This window comes from Silurus aristotelis (genome assembly GCF_946808225.1).
Source record: "Silurus aristotelis genome assembly, chromosome: 19".
NCBI classification, from domain to species: domain Eukaryota; kingdom Metazoa; phylum Chordata; class Actinopteri; order Siluriformes; family Siluridae; genus Silurus; species Silurus aristotelis.
The window spans coordinates 821,132-841,762 of NC_139592.1; the positions used below are offsets into that span (position 1 = coordinate 821,132).

At 39.5% G+C, this 20,631-nt stretch overlaps 3 protein-coding genes across 5 annotated transcripts in view; 2 read left to right on the top strand and 1 right to left on the bottom strand.

Annotated features, from left to right (window-relative positions):
- Positions 1-3,218, top strand: part of srsf6a (serine and arginine rich splicing factor 6a) — a 6,213-nt gene extending 2,995 nt beyond the window's left edge. Inside the window, exons 3-6 of the mRNA XM_083520955.1 lie at positions 655-770; positions 850-1,052; positions 2,045-2,122; positions 2,319-3,218. Of these exons, the coding sequence (XP_083377081.1) occupies positions 655-770; positions 850-1,052; positions 2,045-2,122; positions 2,319-2,823 (902 nt within the window). The 3' untranslated portion in view covers positions 2,824-3,218. The remainder of the gene's footprint in view (positions 1-654; positions 771-849; positions 1,053-2,044; positions 2,123-2,318) is intronic.
- The window catches only part of wnt7ab (wingless-type MMTV integration site family, member 7Ab), a 91,719-nt gene that overhangs the window by 54,758 nt on the left and 16,330 nt on the right, over positions 1-20,631 (bottom strand). The gene's annotated exons all lie outside the window — the stretch shown is intronic.
- l3mbtl1 (L3MBTL histone methyl-lysine binding protein 1) overlaps positions 3,360-20,631 on the top strand; it is a 32,920-nt gene continuing 15,648 nt past the window's right edge. Inside the window, exons 1-9 of one of the 3 annotated variants that reach the window (XM_083520883.1) lie at positions 3,360-4,491; positions 5,858-5,960; positions 7,987-8,126; positions 8,579-8,723; positions 8,869-9,013; positions 15,256-15,388; positions 15,610-15,655; positions 15,753-15,841; positions 19,150-19,254. In XM_083520883.1, the coding sequence (XP_083377009.1) occupies positions 5,867-5,960; positions 7,987-8,126; positions 8,579-8,723; positions 8,869-9,013; positions 15,256-15,388; positions 15,610-15,655; positions 15,753-15,841; positions 19,150-19,254 (897 nt within the window). In that variant the 5' untranslated portion in view covers positions 3,360-4,491; positions 5,858-5,866. Of the gene's footprint in view, positions 4,492-5,823; positions 5,961-7,986; positions 8,127-8,578; positions 8,724-8,868; positions 9,014-15,255; positions 15,389-15,609; positions 15,656-15,752; positions 15,842-19,149; positions 19,255-20,631 lie in introns of those variants that run through there. The other 2 variants (XM_083520884.1, XM_083520885.1) reach the window with 2 other exon arrangements.

Below are 20,631 nucleotides of genomic sequence, written 5' to 3' on the forward strand. Positions count from 1 at the left end.
TGACGTTTCATTTTGAGACAGTCCAGTGGGGGGCCGAGGCCGTGGCTGAGTTCGTTGTGGCTAAGATGACTCCCTGACCGCTTTGGCCTTGGCCTTCACCTTACAATGTGTGTGTGACCTTTGCCCCCTCCCCCTTGATGCTTTGGCTGACCTAACCGGAAGCCAAGATGACAGCAGCCTTTTGCCAATAGACCAGGGGTGATGGTGAGGAATGTTAGTTATTATGTTCGATTTGGAAAAAAAAACAAAAAAAAAAAAACGATGTAAATAATAATAAAACTCAGTTGTATGATTGAGGGAGTTCTGAGTTGCGGCTCAAGCGTAGATGATTGAAAGGAAAAACATGTCTTCATGTTTAAATTTTTTCTGTAGTTATGATACACTCCGTAATGTGGAGATGATTTTCTTGGAGACGTTATAACCGTGTGTTGTTTTACTTTAGTTTTTTTTTTAATTATGAGTCTGTTCCTAATAGTAATGTCCAGTGATGGAGGCAGCAGAAAAGCTCGTGCCTGAGTGTGTGAACAGGTTTGAGATACAGCGTTTGCTGCTAGTTTTAGACTCTAGAGTTAAACCCGTGTGAGATGAGGATGAGGAGGGGGAGGATGAGTACCCAGACTGAGGTGTGTGTTTCTCCTGTCTCTCTGACTGAAGGTGGCTACAGCAGCAGGAGTCGCTCTGGCCGCGATAAATATGGCCCTCCGGTCCGCACCGAGTACCGGCTCATCGTGGAGAACCTTTCCAGCCGCTGCAGCTGGCAGGACCTCAAGGTGAGAACTCTGGTTTAGTGATACCTGTACCTTCCAGCCAATCACAATCCACTGTTCACACCTGATGTTTCTCCTGCAGGACTTCATGAGGCAGGCAGGTGAGGTGACGTATGCTGATGCTCATAAAGAACGAGCCAACGAGGGTGTGATCGAGTTCCGCTCTCACTCAGACCTGCGCAGGGCTCTGGAGAAACTGGATGGAACTGACATTAATGGCAGGAAGATCCGACTGATCGAGGACAAGCCGCGCCGCCGCCGCTCGTACTCCGGGAGTCGCTCCAGGTGTGTGTGTGTGTGTGTGTGTGTGTGTGTGTGTGTGTGTGTGTGTGTGTGTGTGTGTGTGTGTGTGTGTGTGTGTGTGTGTGTGTGTGTGTGTGTGTGTGGTAGGTCAGTGGAGGTCATATTATAATTATATAAAACACTAATTGAGGGTATTTTATATATAAAAATGTAATTTTTAAAATGCGAAAGCCACATATTGAGTTAAAATCTCTTTAATTTAGACATGTTAAAGTTTCTAGAGCTGCTTGTTGAGGAGTGAATGTGGGATTTCATCTTTAACAAATTCACTCATGCTGCTTTGTTTCTTACTGTAAAAAAATTTAATAAAATAAAAATAATCACCATTTAAGGATGAAAGGTGAAGCAATTTGTGTAAATGTATTGTTTTTAATAATAATTGCAATTTGACAAACTTATAAATAATATAAACCATAACTATTTCAACAGATTTTGTTGAAAAACAAAAACACACATTTTTGTTTAGTTGTGAAGAAACGACACGGCGAGGACTGAAAATGTCCTTGGGTTTTATTTCAAGCCTCACAGTCCACACTGCGACACGCCGTTTTCATGTGGGCGGAAGAAGAGAACGAGAGAAAAATGCACGTTTTTGAGCGAAACCGTATTAGTGAGGACGTGGCCTAAAGGGTTTTTTTTGGGTGGAGTTTGGATCAGATACTCGTGCTGCTAGATTGGATCTACACAGCTGTTATCGGGTGTTGCGTTGTGAGGCAGCAGTTGTAATGACATTACAGCGCCCCCATCTGGTGACTATACACATGGAAAACATCAGAGATTCTGACTCTGATGAGCCTCAGAGAGTTTAACATGCTGGAATTTAAAATCATTATTTCTGATATTAAATATGATCTTAAATATTTAGGGAAGTTGTATTTGAGTCTGGAAAAGTCTGGAATTTTTAAATGTAAAATGTGTAGAAACTCCTGACAGTCACGTTTCCGGTTGTAAACTAAACACGTTTCCGTCCTCAGGTCCCGCAGTCACCGGCGTTCCCGCAGCAGGAGCCACCGGAGCAGCCGATCCCGAAGCAACTCCAGGTCTCGCTCAAGGTGTCCATCATTCCTAATATATTTCTCTCTCTCTCTCTCTCTCTCTCTCTCTCTCTCTCTCTCTCTCTCTCTCTCTCTCTCTCTCTCTCTCTCTCTCTCTCTCTCTCTCTCTCTCTCTCTCTCTCTCTCTCTCTCTCTCTCTCTGATCACTCGTTCCTCATTCTAACTTTCTTACCTGTTGTCTTTCCCTCTCCAGGTCTCGTTCCCGCCGGCACAGATCTCGTTCCAGATCCCATGACAAGTCCCGCTCCAGGTCGGGTCGCAAGTCCCGCTCCAAATCTCCGTCCAGCAAATCCCGCTCTCGCAAATCCCGCTCGCGCTCTCGCACGCAGAAATCCCGCAGCAGGTCTCGCTCTCGCTCGGGCAATCGCCAGTCGCGCTCCAAGAGCACTTCCAAAGTAAAATCGGAGCGCGGCGGGTCTCGGGGCGGATCTCCGGGTGGGTCTCCGGGTGGGTCTCGGGGCGGATCTCGGGGTGGGTCTCGCGACCGATCAAAAGAGAAATCCACGAGTAAGAAATCGCGTAGTCGCTCAGCGTCACCCATGGAAAACGGAAACGACGAGAGAGCCAAATCCGCCTCGCGCTCGCCGTCTCCTCCGGTCGGGAAGAGCGGCTCAAAGTCTCCGGAACGTCGCTCACGCTCCCGATCCAAATCCGGCTCTCGCTCTAAATCCCGGTCCAGATCCGCCTCTCAGGACTAAACCACCCCTAATGGAGCGTTTACGTGATCCGGATGTTTAACTGATTCCCTATTGGTAGAGTAGATGTTTTATACAAGGCATGAGCAGAAATGAGTCCGAAAATGGATCTTCATCTTCGTCTTTGTTCTGTGTGTAAATGACCATAGAATTATTATTAATAAGAAGAACTTTTCCATGACCCGTGACTCGGATCGCTCCGTGTGTCCCATGTTCCTGAGGCGCTCCTGGACAAAAGCATTTCCCGAGAAGTTTAGAGAAGAGCTGATGTGTTCGGATGCTCCTCCAATGTTCTCCAACTCTGTTGTAATCCATTACATTGTTCATTGTATAAACGTTTGAACTTATAATCATTTCAGTCCATTTTAATTGTAAGGTTTATTAAAAGTTCTCACTGATCTGCTCCTGCAGTTTGTGTTGTTTCTAAACACCATCTCACAGAATTCAGGGTTCTGCTCAAACATCATCTCAGAGCTTCACTTCCTTTCCTTTTCTAATAAAGATCCAGATCCAGCTGTTAATCACTTAGTGAAGGTGAAGATGTTTCCTCTTTATTAAAAGTTCTAAGTAGAGCCTACTGAGAGCTGAAACCTCCTTAATGTCCAAAGAACCCTTGAGGAACCTTTGATGGTGTTGGGTGCAACATGTTGCTTATCATTTCTTTGGTTTGTCTGTTTTGGTTGAACCATCAAACAAGATTTCACTTCACACAAAACAAATCTAAAGAACTTTAGAGGAACATTTTTAATTATTAGCCCATAATCTTGATCTCAAGACTTTTCTTTCACAGGTTTCTGTTAAAGTCAGATTTTAAGCTTTATATAGTAGATCCACTGAAGATAAGTGGTTTTTTGCACTTGTCTTCTGTGGCTAATTTAAGGGTTCTTCTGAAAAACCCTGGAGCTCTGTTTTTAATGTGTTTAGAATATTAGTGGTTCCTTGTGTTTTCCTGAAGGTGCTTTTGTAACTTTTTGGAGCATAAGAACCACAGACACTATCCAGAGAACCTCCTAAATGTGTGCAGTAACTGGGAACATGTTCCACAAAAGTAAAATGTATTTCCTAACATCTAAAACCTGTTATAAGATTCATTATTTTATATTGAAACGGTTCTCGAAAGGTTCCTGAAAGTGACTTTCATCACTAACTGCCTTAAAGTACAATGTGATGTTTGATGAGAAGGTCTTCAGATACTTTTCATTATTACTCTGTAGTAATACACGGAACATCTCCAGGCTTTTCTGGACCATTAAGAATTCTCTCTAGAGTACCTTTAAGAGTTCTCCTACTGGGAGTGTCCAAGTATCTAAATATATATTTTGTGAACTATTTCAAAATAAAAAAAAAATTCCCGAAACGGATTTTGAAATAAAATAAATGTATAAATATTCAAATAGTAATAAATGTAACGAATAAATTTGCATGAAATTTACATGTTTGATTTATATCTCAATAATGCAGATGTGTTTGAACACTAAATTAATAAATGAAAACTCTTGTTGGTTATAAAATCGTGTTTTCCGGCAGTGAAAGTGTTAATATGCAGAAGAAAATGCGTTTTTGTGGAATTTATTCTATTTATTGAATTTAATTCTACGGAGAAGCGCGTTGTCGGGTGAGAAGTGACGCGCATGCGCAGTAGAGCTCTCCCCGCTGCAGGACGGAGCGCTGGTAAGAATAAACCGATTTGTTTTATATCGTTATTATTATTTCGCGCGTTCACACCCCAATTTATTCATTTCTAGAGATGAAAAAGAGAGGAATCTGTCCATTTCTTTTCTGTGAAGGATGATAAAAAACCCAAACCCGACATGCCGCCTTTTCTGTCTTTCTTTTTTTATTGATTTATTTATTTATTTAGCGCGTGAGGAATAAATGATGAAGAATTGGCCATCAGACTACAGGAGAAGGAAATGAGGAGTGAAAGCTGCTAATCAGACGCAGGGGAGTGTTTTTATGCCCGTGTTTCACCCTGGATTGGGAATCCGATGCTGTAATGAGGCTAAAAGCGCAGAGGAATCAGATTAGATCGGATTTAATGGGAATAAATATCGGGTCTGATTTATAGCGACATGACTTTATATTTATTAGGATCAGGATCCGGACACGTCCATCAGTGTGTCTTTATTTGTCTGAAATGATAAAAAAAGATCCGTCTGGGAAACGCGGATTTCTGTCCAAATCACCCACAACTAAAAATATTGGCACCCTGAGGATTACAGAGCGAATCCGGATTTAATTATTGCGAGATATTCAGCTTTTTATTTTCACTGATTCTGATTCAGCGTAGGTTTTATTATAAGTTACTCTGTGTGTGTGTGTGTGTGTGTGTGTGTGTGTGAGAAGGCTTTGAGGTCTGATTCCTGCTGACTCAGACACACAGAGGGTTGGACTGTAATTCCTGCCTTTCTATTAAAATACACTGAATAATAAATAAATAAAGAAACAGATCAAAATGTTCAAGATTAATAAAATAATCCTGATATCAACTGTGGAATAATCTCTCTCTCTCTCTCTCTTTCTCTCTCTCTCTCTCTCTCTCTCTCTCTCTCTCTCTTCTCTCTCTCTCTCTCTCTCTCTCTCTCTTTCTCTCTCTCTCTCTCTCTCTCTCTCTCTCTCTCTCTCTCTCTCTCTTTCTCTCTCTCTCTCTCTCTCTCTCTCTCTCTCTCTCTCTCTCTCTCTCCATGTTTTTGTTTTGTCTCTCTGTCACATTCACTTTCTCTTTCTATTTATCTGTTAATTATTTGTCTGTCTATCTATATTTTTATCTGTCTCTCTTGTTTATTTTTTCTTTCTCTCACTCTGTTGCACGATCACTTTCTGTTTTTTTTGTACACGCTGTTTATCTATCTATCTATCTATCTATCTATCTATCTATCTATCTATCTATCTATCTATCTATCTATCTATCTATCTATCTATCTATCTATCTATCTATCTATCTATCTAATCTAATTTAGTTAAATTTATCTTGTTTTTTGTAACCCCCCCCCCCCCCCCCTTCTCTCTCTTTCTTTAACACAATTGACTCTTTGAGCTTCTTGCCATGACCTCCAAAGCGGATGTAGAAATCCTGCCAAAAGATGCAGATGTTCCTCAGCGGCCGAGGCACCAGACCCCCACGGCTCTCCTCCTCCCAGGTGAAACTGCACAACATGCCTCTGAATAATGTTACACTTTCAGAAAAAACCCAAAACAAACGCTACTAACTGGAACCTGTGAATGAAGTGTTCCTTTAAAACCAGAACTCTGAAATCCTTTACAGCTCCATGGTGAGGTTTACTATCGAGAGAACTGTAAGGGTTAGTACCAGTTAGTACCAGTTAGTACCAGTTAGTACCAGTTAGTAAAATTTTCCTGTGAGTGTATGAGGTGTTTATATAATTTGATTAATCAGCTTTATGTTGAGCTTTTTGATAAAACGGTTGTAATTGAAGGCACTTCATTCTGACACTGAGGTGGAACCATTATGGGGAAATATGAGTACTGTTTGGTACCTTATATTTCTTTTTTTTTATTATTAAAATTCCATACTGATTATAAAAATTAGAATAAATTGATGTAATGTGCTTTTTTAAATTGGTCCTAGAAATAAAATGAGGGCTTGTGGGTGGAGCTAAAAGCAAAAACCGGCGTGTGATTGGTCAAACTCACAGGTGTAGAAAAAAAAATTATTTTATTAGTGTTTATAAAAGACCTGGTCCCCTGGTGGTCTAGTGGTTAAGATGCAGCGCTCTCACCGCTGCGACCCGGGTTCGATTCCCGGTCAGGGAACCATCCCCAGCCACTCTTAGTGCCGGTCCCAAGCCCGGATAAATTGGGGAGGGTTGCGTTAGGAAGGGCATCCAGCGTAAAACATGTGCCAAATCAAACGTGCGGAGGATCCGCTGTGGCGCCCCCTAACGGGAGAAGCCGAAAGTGTTTATAAAAGACCCAAGAAAGGGGCGGAGCTACAGCCTGGGCGATGATGTCACTGAGTAAAGGAAGTTAAAACCCAGAAAATTGAACCCATGGTTGTGATCTGAGACTTTATTTGTGTTAAATATCACATTTTACTGTAATTCTGAACTCTGGAAACACAAGTAAAGTGATGATGATGATGATGATGATAATGTGGCTTTGTCACAGTGAACTTCAGGTGAAATCAGATTTATTTATGGGCTCAAATAAAACAGCTAGTGTCAAAACACACACACACACACACACACACACACACACACACACACACACACACACAGATTAAAATTTCACTTGGAAGAAACATTGAGACTCCAAAGTGTGTTTTAAAAAATCATTGTGTGTGTGTGTGTGTGTGTGTGTGTGTGTGTGTGTGTGTGCGTGCGTGCGTGCGTGCGTGCGTGTGTGTGTGTGTGTGTGCGTGCGTGTGTGTGTGTCTGAAATCAACCACATGTGAATTTCATTCTGGAGCAAAAGGAAGAGAAGATGATATTTGATAGTATTTAATCTGATGATCTTCAGTTCGTATTGAAGTGAATTTATGAAATTAAAACGAAGGGCCTCAGTATTTATTACATTTATAAAATAAATGTTAATAAATTTACATATATTTTAAATCTATGTGAATTAATAAAAGGTTTATTTTCACAAATACGAAAAAACACTCACTAAGAATCATCACAACAACATTAGCAATACATTTTAAATGAATTCTTTTACATTTGTTGAATTATTATAATTTTTTTTTATTAAAAAATGACGCCTTCTAGTTAAAATAAATCGTATAATTATAACAGTGTGTAAACACTAGAACAGTGTATAAAATTAATCCATATTTTAGGGTTTATAAAATTACTATATAAAAAACTATATTTGTGTTAATTGAATAATCAGCTACAAGCTATTAAAAAATATCTAAATTATTGAATTATAATTTTATATAATTATTATTATATAATTTTATATAATTATTAAATAATTTTATTTTAATTATATAATAAAATTATTATTATATTAAAATTATTTTAAAATTTTAAATTATTGTAATTATTATTATTATTACAAGCTGTAAAATAATTTTTTTTCTTATTATATAAAAAATCCTGTATATTAATTTTTTTAAACTCAGATCAGATCTGTGATTGTGAACAATATCATGTTATAAAATTTATTGTTTTTATTTCTTTGGATTCTTTATTTACTTTTTAGCTTCTGCTCATCCACTGCCAAAAGTGGACGTGTCCCAAACCACAGGAAAGGAAGTGACACAGGTGGGCGGGACCTGCAGCATCGTCCATGTTCTGGAGTGGAAAGAGGGAATGGCGATTCTACCAGGAAGCAACCTGAAGGTTGGAGAGAAATTTCTCCTGAAATGTATGATGTACACTATACGGCCAAAGGTTTGTGGACACCTGCCCATAAGATTGCTATGTGCTCCTTTTGGAACATCTCATTCCACGTTTAGTTTCTGTTAGCGGTTATAATAATCTCCACTCTTCTGGGAAGATGTTCCACTAGATTTTTTGGAGATCTGTGGAGCTACGGATGGGTTAGTAAAGTCAGGTACTGATGTAAGTGAGAAGGTGAGAAGATTCCTGGGGTCTTCAGTCCTAATTCGAAGGAAGGGAAAGAAACTGTGTGCCTTAAAGTTTGTAGGAACAGTTTGGGGAAGAACCAGACATGGGTGAGATGACAGGTGTCCCAATACTTTTGTCTGTAGTGCAGGAAGTGAGGGGTTACATGTGGGATGGATGTAAGAGACCGTTGTGTGTGTGTGTGTGTGTGTGTGTGTGTGTTGTAGCTGTGTGTGAGTGACAGCGGCACTCTGGAGGTGATCAGTCAGGGGAAAATGAACCCTACCAGCCCTCATGCTGACGGAGCTGCGAACAAAGTGATGGATGGAGAACCCAAACAAGCGCTGAAACCCAGCTCAGATCCTTCATCAGGTCTGCCACGTTCCCCTGATCATCTCCTAACACTTACTTCTGCAGCCGAACAGCAGGCAGTACATTCTGTGTATCTGTGATGAGGTGCTCATGTTGGGTCGTGTCCCGGCTCAGTACTGATCATCAGTGTGTGTTGTGTCTGTAGATGTCCAGGCCGTGTGTGTGGATAGCTGTCGGCTTGTTAAGGTAAACCAGGAGGTCCAGGAGAACTCGGTTCCTCACAAGAACAGCGATCAGATGATGAAGCGCAACTATACAGAGGAACTAAGAAGAGATCCAGCACCAGACAAGTAAACTATAATCTGCATCTACATCTACATCTACATCCACATCTATATCTACATCTACATCTACATCTACATCCACATCTATATCTACATCTACATCTACATCCACATCTATATCTATATCTACATCTACATCTACATCCACATCTATATCTATATCTACATCTACATCTACATCCACATCTATATCTACATCTACATCTACATCTACATCCACATCTATATCTACATCTACATCTACATCCACATCTATATCTACATCTACATCTACATCTACATCCACATCTATATCTACATCTACATCTACATCTACATCCACATCTATATCTACATCTACATCTACATCCACATCTATATCTATATCTACATCTACATCTACATCCACATCTATATCTATATCTACATCTACATCTACATCCACATCTATATCTATATCTACATCTACATCTACATCCACATCTATATCTACATCTACATCTACATCTACATCCACATCTATATCTACATCTACATCTACATCTACATCCACATCTATATCTACATCTACATCTACATCTACATCTACATCCACATCTATATCTATATCTACATCCACATCTACATCTACATCCACATCTACATCTATATCTATATCTACATCTACATCCACATCCACATCTATATCTACATCTACATCTACATCTACATCTACATCTACATCCACATCTATATCTATATCTACATCCACATCTACATCTACATCCACATCTATATCTACATCTACATCTACATCCACATCTATATCTACATCTACATCTACATCTACATCCACATCTACATCTACATCTACATCTACATCTACATCCACATCTACATCTACATCTACATCTACATCTACATCCACATCTACATCTACATCTACATCTACATCTATATCTATATCTACATCTACATCTACATCTACATCCACATCTATATCTATATCTACATCCACATCTACATCCACATCCACATCCACATCTACATCTACATCTACATCTACATCCACATCTATATCTATATCTACATCTACATCTACATCCACATCTATATCTACATCTACATCTATATCTATATCTACATCCACATCTACATCCACATCCACATCCACATCTACATCTACATCTACATCTACATCCACATCTATATCTATATCTACATCTACATCCACATCCACATCTATATCTACATCTACATCTACATCTACATCTACATCTACATCTACATCCACATCTATATCTATATCTACATCCACATCTACATCTACATCCACATCTATATCTATATCTACATCTACATCTACATCCACATCTATATCTATATCTACATCTACATCTACATCCACATCTATATCTACATCTACATCTACATCTACATCCACATCTACATCTACATCTACATCTACATCTACATCCACATCTACATCTACATCTACATCTACATCTACATCCACATCTACATCTACATCTACATCTACATCTATATCTATATCTACATCTACATCTACATCTACATCCACATCTATATCTATATCTACATCCACATCTACATCCACATCCACATCCACATCTACATCTACATCTACATCTACATCCACATCTATATCTATATCTACATCTACATCTACATCCACATCTATATCTACATCCACATCTACATCTACATCTACATCTACATCCACATCTATATCTACATCTACATCTACATCTACATCTACATCCACATCTACATCTTCATCTACATCTACATCTACATCTACATCTACATCCACATCTATATCTACATCTACATCCACATCTACATCTACATCTACATCTACATCCACATCTACATCTACATCTACATCTACATCCACATCTACATCTACATCTACATCTACATCTACATCTACATCCACATCTACATCTACATCTACATCTACATCTACATCCACATCTACATCTACATCTACATCTACATCTATATCTATATCTACATCTACATCTACATCTACATCCACATCCATATCTACATCTACATCTACATCTACATCTATATCTATATCTATATCTACATCTACATCTACATCCACATCCATATCTACATCTACATCTACATCTACATCCACATCTATATCTACATCTACATCTACATCTACATCTATATCTATATCTATATCTACATCCACATCTACATCCACATCCATATCTACATCTACATCTACATCTACATCCACATCTATATCTACATCTACATCTACATCTATATCTATATCTATATCTACATCTACATCTACATCCACATCCATATCTACATCTACATCTACATCCACATCTATATCTACATCTACATCTACATCTACATCTACATCCACATCTATATCTACATCTACATCTACATCTACATCTACATCCACATCTACATCTACATCTACATCTACATCCACATCTACATCTACATCTACATCTACATCCACATCTACATCTACATCTACATCCACATCTACATCTACATCTACATCTACATCCACATCTACATCTACATCTACATCTACATCCACATCCACATCTACATCTACATCTACATCCACATCTATATCTATATCTACATCTACATCTATTTGCTTAACACCTCCATTTTGATCTCATCTGTCCAAAGAACATGAAGACTTGTGGTCTGCTCAGATGTAACTTTGCAAACCTAAGTCTTAGTGTCATGCTCTTTTTAAAAAGAAGATGCTATCACCTGGCAACCCTCTCAAATAGAACTTACTTGTTCAGACTTTTTTCTAGTTGTAATGTCATATTTAAGATGCTAACTGAGGCCTGTAGAGTCTGAAATGTAACTCGGGTTTTCTGCGGTTTCTCTGAGCATTGCACAGTCTGACCTTGATGTGAATTTGTTGGAACGTCTGCTCCTGGGAAGATTGGATACGGTCTTGAAATATATCCCACTTATGAATAATCTTCAGTGTAGAATGAAAGACGAAATGTTTTGGAGATTAGTTTATAACCCTTCCCAGATTGATGGATTATTAGTATAAGATTATTGTTAAACACCAGCAGAGCTTGTGTATTGTAGATGTGATCACACTCGCTGATGATCATTTTATCACGGGGCATTTGATTAGCAGCACATGGCATCTTACATCCTATGGAAGCAGTAAGGGTGCACTTAGTTTTCCACAAATGGCTTTCACATTTTGCCGTTACTTTTGTAAAATAAATAATAGCATGGTGTAATGTATGTATGTATGTATGTATGTATGTATGTATGTATGTATGTATGTATGTATGTATGTATGTATACAGTAATCCTCCACTTTACTGCGGTTGGAATCTGGCGCCCGGTTTCTCGCAGAATTGCATTTGCCACATCATTAATAAGTTTGGTTGATTTTCCGGGTCTCTGGCGGAGCAAATCAGAGACCAAAACACTTGTAGGGAATTGTTTTTATGGAGTTTTCTGTTGAAATAATGACATTTATTCATAATAATATAATTATAAATTATAAAAGAAAGTAATGAAGTTAACATTAAAATGTAAATAAAACACAACCTACTCACCAGAGACACAGACGCATAATGTGCAGCGCCCCCCAGAGGCTGTAATTCAGTGGTACCGCTCGTATTCAGTGGTCTGGAAGTGGAGAACAAACCCTTTCCAGGGCTGAGACACGCTAGCGAGCTTCAGGGTTGGTGACCTCCTCACCATGTCTCACTTTTCTTCACGATGGATTTTTAAGTGTCTGAGACCGAATTAATTTCTCTTCTTCAGTAGGCGTAAAAAAGTCTAACTCTGATGTATTAACGTGTGCAGAGCTACACACGTGTTTTACCAGTCGCTGTAACAGTTTCCCTCTGAACAACCAATCAGAGGACAGAGAATGACACTATTCTGATCCAGTGATCTGCTCTGTGAGGAGAATCTGAAATCTGATTGGATAAAGAAACAGAGCTGTTGGTAATATTCTCGATGGTAAAAGTCCAGCAGTACTGATTCTGAAGGCTCTGAGCAGATTAGATTCACATGGCAGCACATAGAGACTGAAATCTGATTGGATAAAAAATCCAACATCCACATCCACGTACTGAAGCAGTGCAGCCGAGAGAAACACTACGAGATGAAGAGAAGAAACTGATGGAAGAAATTAATACAATTTCATTGAAGAAATATTAGAATTTAGGTTGTAAATGTAGGTCAGTGGCTCTAAAAGTGTTTAGGCAGCATAGAAGCCCGCCACTGGTGTGTGTGTGTGTGTGTGTGTGTGTGTGTGTGTGTGTGTGTATATATATATATATATATATATATATATCCCCAGAATTGTTTTGACTTTCCTAATTTTTGACTTAATGGTGTTTATTTGCTAATAAAAAGAGGGTAAAATTAAATTGGGATAAAGAACGTTTATAGAACTTTACGTCAGTCAGTAAAAGTATTAAAAAGCCGCTGTTGGAGCATCTTTTGGTTATACGAAGGAAATATTTATATTGAGAAAGTTACACTTATGGTGTGCATGAAGAAGCTCGAACTAAACTTTTAAGCCTGATAGTCGTTTCTTTTCCATTCTTGTTTGTAAAACGGACAATAAATATATACTATTTTTTAATTCATATTTATGGATGTAACATTTGATTTTGATCTGTTTGATCTGTTTTTGAAAGGGTTTATAATCGATTGAAGTCGCTGCTACAAATGAATGAGGTGTTTTTGGAAACTATATAGTAGTCAGAATGGGACCTGACTGGCTGCTGTGTAGAGATTCATGTTAAATGTTTTCAGAAATCTCTGTACTTATTTCTGCATTGGAGAAAATGTGAAAAGTGGGTCATGTGCCCAGAAGTCACACTCGACAACACATTTCACAATCAGACGCTTTAACTGGAAATGTCCTGTTTTACCCTCACCAGGTCGTGTCGGGGTTTTGTAACGCTGCACAGCGAGCTGGTGAATATTTCATGTCCCACCCACACCATGAGAAGTTGTATAATAAGAGCTCTAACGGCTGCTGCACTCCAGCATGTTGAAGTCGATTCTCTTCACATTCAGCTTCTGCACATCCAGCTTTTTATAACTGTGACTCACCGGCACTGATCCGAGTCCTCACTGCTCCCTGAAACCCAAATCACATTCGTCTGGTTTATTACATCCAACCTGAGACTCCAGGAATGTTTTTAATTTTAGAATTAAAAAAAAAAACCCTACATGATTTCCCTAAACACCTGACTATTGCAGTAAGCATTGTCTTGCTGAAAAGGACGTCATCTGAACAATAGCATTTGTTGCTCTTAAACCTGTATATAGCGTTCAGCATTGATGGAGTCTTTCCAAATGTGCAAGTTTCCACAGGCACTAATGCTCTAATATAACCATCAGAGATACGACTTTCTGAACTGAACGCTGATAAGCCAGAAAGTCCCTCTCCTCCTTAGTCTGGAGGACGTGGTGTCCATGGTTTCCAAAAAGAAATTCAAATTTCGACCACAGAACAGTTTTTCACTTTGCCTCAGTAAATTGTAAATGAGCTTTGGCCAGGAGAGGATGGAGGCATTTCTGCATCTTGTTTTTGGATGCTTTAACTTGCATTTGTGGATAAAACGGTAATGCAGTGGTCAATGCGGGCCCGAAGATCAAAACCATCCAATAATGATTTTCACCCTCGTCCCGTGTGCACAGAGATTGCTCCAGATTCTTTCAAAGTTTCAATGAAATGTTTCATTATTATGTTCTGTAAATAATTAAATATCCAACTGTTTTGCAGGTCAGTATTTATAATTGTTAGTTACTAAATGTATCTCCAGCTCCTCCTTTTCACTAACACTTACTGCTCCAGACTTCTGTTGCCCCGTCCCAACATTTTTGAGACGTGTACAAATCAGATTCCACGCCATCAAATTCGTTTACATAAATTTACATCGTTTACACATCTGATATATTTTCTATGTTCTATTGTGAATAAAATATGGGTTTATGTGATTCTGTTTGATTTTACACGTCATCATAATGTCTGAGGAATTGGGGTTGTTAAAGGTTTTTAATAAAATAAAATGTGATCTGTTCCATTATGAAAATTGATATAAAATATGCAATTATATTGTACTGATCTGCTACATCTCAGAATTATTTCAGCCAATCATCCAGCAGAAATCTTTTTTTATTTATTACACCTTGTTTCTTTAAACAAACTGTGAATTGATTCATATCATTTCTAATCCAAAAGCTCAGGAATCATTAATCCATATTTCCAGTCTGACAGGAAGTGAAATGGGTTTGGAAGCAGGACTGATGTCTCGTGACCCGGACCTGCTGAAGCCGATGAAGAAGAGGAGGAGGAGGGATTATTTAAGCCCCTCTGAGGAAGACTCAGATCCTGAAACGATGGTACGACTGTACTGATACTGCACCAGTTATTATATGTAACTACAAGATAAAAATGTGAATAATTAAATGATCTGATTGAGACAAAATAAAATTCTGTTATTAACCACAAAATACGAATAAGAAATGTATTTAACACGGTACCATTAGTTCCTGTTGGGAACTAACAGTGGAAATCCCACATATTATGGACCTGGATTCATTATAATTCTTACTTCCTTTAGGAAGGGAAATCTGAAGACCTACAAACAGAAGGACAAGACAAAACAGGTGTGTGTGTGTGTGTGTGTGTGTGTGTGTGTGTGTGTGTGTGTGTGTGTGTGTGTGTGTTCTGTGGTATGTAATAAACCCTGGATTGTCTGTGCAGGAACAGATGCTAAAGCAGAGTCATGGTCATGGGCACAGTATCTGGATGAGCTGAAGGCCATCGCAGCTCCGGTTAAACTCTTCCAGGAGGTACAAACCGTTTCCTCATACAACCACAAGTTTGTGGACATCCCTATTTGCTGTGAAAATGAGCTCCACTCTTCTGGGAAGATGTTCCACTAGATTTTGTAGAGATTCATTTAGCTACAAGGGTGTTAGTGAAATCAGGTACTGATTTAGGTGAGAAGGTGAGGAGGTTCCTGGGGTGCAGTCAGAGTTCACATTCATCCCAATAGTGTTTAGTAGAGTTGGAGCTCTACAGCAGGAGATCTTCAACATATTCCAACCAATAAAAAGCAGATCTTAATGGAGCTGGATTTGTGCACAAGACAATTTCAAGCTCCTGCATCCAAATATGTTCAATACAATTGTGTGTACATCGTTGTGTAATAATTTGGAGAAGTCATGACTAAAGTCACGTTTTAATAATTTTGTATGTACATTGTATACTTTCTTTATGAGTTGCTTAATTATTGAGTATTTTTGACATTTTAATGTGTTTTTTTTTATTTTATTATCGACTTGTACATAAAATCTGCAATAATACGTGAATACGTAATTAAAATATATTTAGGCATCAACATTTGAAAAGAACCCAGACAGGGTGACTGTTGCTTTAACAATCACAGGAGTCAGATGATGTGTGTGGTATGACCATGAACAGAAGTTGTGAAGATGATCCTGGTGAAGGCTGAACAAAAGTTAGAGGAGGTGCAAACTTTCTAATCTAAACTTTCCCTTTCACTCTCACAGATACTCTTCTATCACAAATCACTCCTGCTATCACTCTTCTCCACCCACTCCACCCTGCCTGCACTCTTTTCTTTACTTCTCTAACACACTCTCCATTACTTTACACTGTTGACCCCAGGTACCTGAACTCCTCCACCTTCTCCACCTCTTCTCCCTGCAACTGCACCCCTCCACTGCCCTCCCTCTCATGCACACACATGTACTCCGTCTTACTCCTACTGACTTTCATTCCCCTTCTCTCCAGCGTGTACCTCCACCTCTCCAGGATCTTCTCCACCTGCTCCCTACGCTCACCACAAATCACAATATCATCCGCAAACATCATAGTCCACGGAAACTCCTGTCTGACCTCATCCTTCAACCTGTCCATCACCACTGCAAACAGGAAAGGGTTTAGAGCCGATCCTTGATGCAGTCCAACCTTCACCTCGAACCAGTCTGTCGTTCCTACTGTACACTTCACTGCTGTCACACTGTCCTCATACATGTCCTGCACCACCCTCACATACTTCTCTGACACACCAGACTTCCTCATACAATACCACAGCTCCTCTCTCGGCACCCTGTCGTACGCTTTCTCTAAATCCACAAACACACAATGCAACTCCATCTGATCTTCTCTATACTTCTCCATCAACATCCTCAAAGCAAATAATGAATTAACCCATATCCATCTCCATCCTTTATTGCTCTAACTTGCAGCACATCCTTCCCAGCTCGGTTCCTCTGCCTGGCCAATCGCTACAAATCCTTTTCTCCTTCCTCAGTGTCTAACTTCTCCTAAAGCTCCTCATATGCCTTTTCCTGGGCTTTCACCACATCCCTCTTTACCTGCTGCTGCATCTCCTTGTTCTCCTGCCCAATTCTGTTTCTCCAACCTCTTTCTCCTTCTGCTCTCCTGCACTTCCTCATTCCATCACCACGTCTCTTTGTCTTCCTTTCTATTTCCAGATGTTACACTAAGAACCTTTCTAGCTGTCTCCCTCATCACTCCTGCAGTAGCTCCACAATCATCCAGAACATATTCCACCTGTGTGCACCTTCCTCCACTCTTATACGTCACCCTGTGCTCCTCCTTCTACTCAAAATACGTGTTCACCACTGCCATTTCCATCCTTTCAGCAAAATAGTAATAAAAAGTAAATAAGGAGTAAATGTGAAATAGGATCTTCAAAAAGAAGCACATATGGTGCATGTAATCTCGACTCAACTCAATTCAATTCAATTCAATTCATGTTTATTTGTATTGAGCTTTTAACAATGAACATTGTCTCAAAGCAGCTTTACACTGATTATGTGGTGATTAAAAGTAAATATGTTCTTTGTAAGTATGTTTGTCCCTGATGAGCAACTGTGGCAAGGAAAAACTCCCCGAGATGGCATAAGGAAGAAACCTTGAGAGGAACCAGACTCAAGAGGGAACCCATCCTCATCTGGGTTGCACCGAATGTCCATTTGAAGCAGATATACAATGTTGCGGGGTTCAGAGATGATGATCAGAATCAAACTGCACTCCTGAGTGCAGCAGACCGCCGACACCAACTACAGTCCAGTCCATCCTCAAAGCTCCCGTTCTACTCCGGAATTACATGGAACCACCCAAGGTGTTGATGAGAGACCGTCCCAAGCTGCACAGAAGTGTGAAGTTCCACGGAGGGGAGAGGGGCAGGAACAGTGGTCACTGGAGCCTCAGGAGCATGTTTAACTCGACCGAGAGAGAGAGAGAGAGAGAGAGAGAGAGAGAGAGAGGGTGACGGGAAGAGAAGGATATGGATTATTAAGTGTCCCTATTGTTGTATGAAAGTTAATGTCACTGTGCAGTTTGGACTCCGGCAAGACTCGCTATGGCAGCATAACTAAAAGGGAGAACCAGAAGGTAACACAGACATGAGGATCTCTGGGATAAGAGACGACCCACCACACCACCGTCAACAAACCCGAGTAAATGTGTGAGAGTGAGGAGACGACAGCATCCAAATATCCCAGTTCACCAAACACTCTATATCCATGCTCCCTCCAGATCTAAACCTTTACCTAAGAAAAATCTACTGATAAATGGTTTGACTAAATAAATAAGTTTTCAACCTCGACTTGAACACTGAGACTGTGTCTGAGTCCCGAACACTGGTTGGAAGGTTGTTCCATAACTGTGGGGTTTATAAGAGAAACATCTGCCCCCTGCTGGAGCCTTCATTATTTGAGGAACCAACAGATAGCCAGCACCTTTTGATCTAAGTAGGCGTGGAGGATCATCCTGGTACAGAAGTTCACTCAGATACTGCGGTGCGAGACCATTAAGTGCTTTATACGCTCAACTCAAGAAATCCAGCAGTTACATCATGAACACGTTTTCTAAGGTTTGGTTGGAACATTTCCCATATCAGTGGGCCAAATTACCAGATGTTTCTAGAGCTAATGAAGATATCTACACCGCTTCAGGGCGTGACCCGCTAATAAATAAATGACCATAAAATTGGAATCAGAATTAAGTTTTGTATAAATAATCCTGTTCCTAGTAGCAGGTTGTAGTTAAAACAATCTATAGACTGAACCAAGATCAAGTTTAAGTCTTTTTCTGTGTGTAGGCACAACGAGTTCCTGAAAGTCCAAACAACTTTTGCCAAGGCATGAAGTTGGAAGGCATCGACCCCCAGCATCCCTCCATGTACTTCGTCCTGACTGTTGCTGAGGTACGGTGTGTGTTACAGATGTGTGTTTAATGTGTGTGTGATCAGTTTATTGTTTAGACCTTTTGTTTGTAATATTGGTCATAGTTAAATTACACAATTAATATAAAACCTGTGTAAAATATCATTAACATCAAAGTCCACAATAAAAAAGCTGAATTTACATCAACAATAAAAACAAGAGGAACTGAAATAAACAATAAAAATGTGATCCATATTGTGTTTATGCAGTGTGTCTGACACACACGAGGGCAGTAATCTGACCCGGAATCATCCAATCAATCCAATCCAGTTTCATAGACATCAGTTTTTAATTAAGAAAACCAACATTATTATAAACATTTCCATTGTTTCAATTTGCAGTACCGTACTTTCCGGACTATAAGCCGCTACTTTTTTCCCACACTTTGAACTCCGCGGTTTAAACAACGAAGCGGCTAATTTATGGATTTTTCCGGGGGTTTTCCCGGTTTCACAAACTTCAAGCCAAAAAACTGAACCCCAGAACATTAGACCAATGAAATTGCTGAACGGGTTCAGGTGAACCAATGAAACTCTTTATATTAAATCAGATGCGCTCCCACTGAATCGGGCCGCACCACATCATAAATATGGATGATGTTCCTCTGAAGTTTGACCTGCCGCTCACTCGGACTGTCTACAGGAAATGTGAATCATTCGTCACGCTGAAAACAACCGGGCATGAAAACACACTTCACCTGTGTTCTGAGCTGCACGGCATCGGGAGAAAAGATTCACCGATGGTGATTTTTAAACGCACGACGATGCCAAAAGAAAAACTCCAGAGAGAAATAGTTGTGAAAGGAAGACGTTGAACAATGACTTTCTTGGTCGGCTACTGTTTAGATACAAGCCGTGTCACAGACACTGTCTTTCATTAAAACCTGTGTAACGTTCATTAGTTTCAGTGTAGACACCTGCGGCTTATGGACTGGTGCAGCTTATTTATGTTCAAAATAAAAATCTTTGTCAAATTCAGTGGGTGCGGCTTATATTAGGGTGCGTTTAATAGTCCGGAAATTACGGTATATTGATTTATTGGGACCATCAGCAAAAGTAGATGCAACTCATTTCCAATGCAAAACGTGGAGATCTTTCATCACTTGTTTGTTTGATTGTTTCCTCGTCTATGATGTCAGTGATGGATGTGTAAATGCAGAACTTAATGCAAACTGTGTTCCTGAGCACATTGCAGCAGACAGTTGATATTAATTACAGTCCAAATACATCCTCAAAGTTCTTGAGTATCTTCATGGATATTCAGACTGTTGATCCGAAACCATCCTCACTCAATCTCTAATTGAACGCCATCCAGAGATGAATCGGGCAGATACGAAGAGAACACAACAGGAACACTGA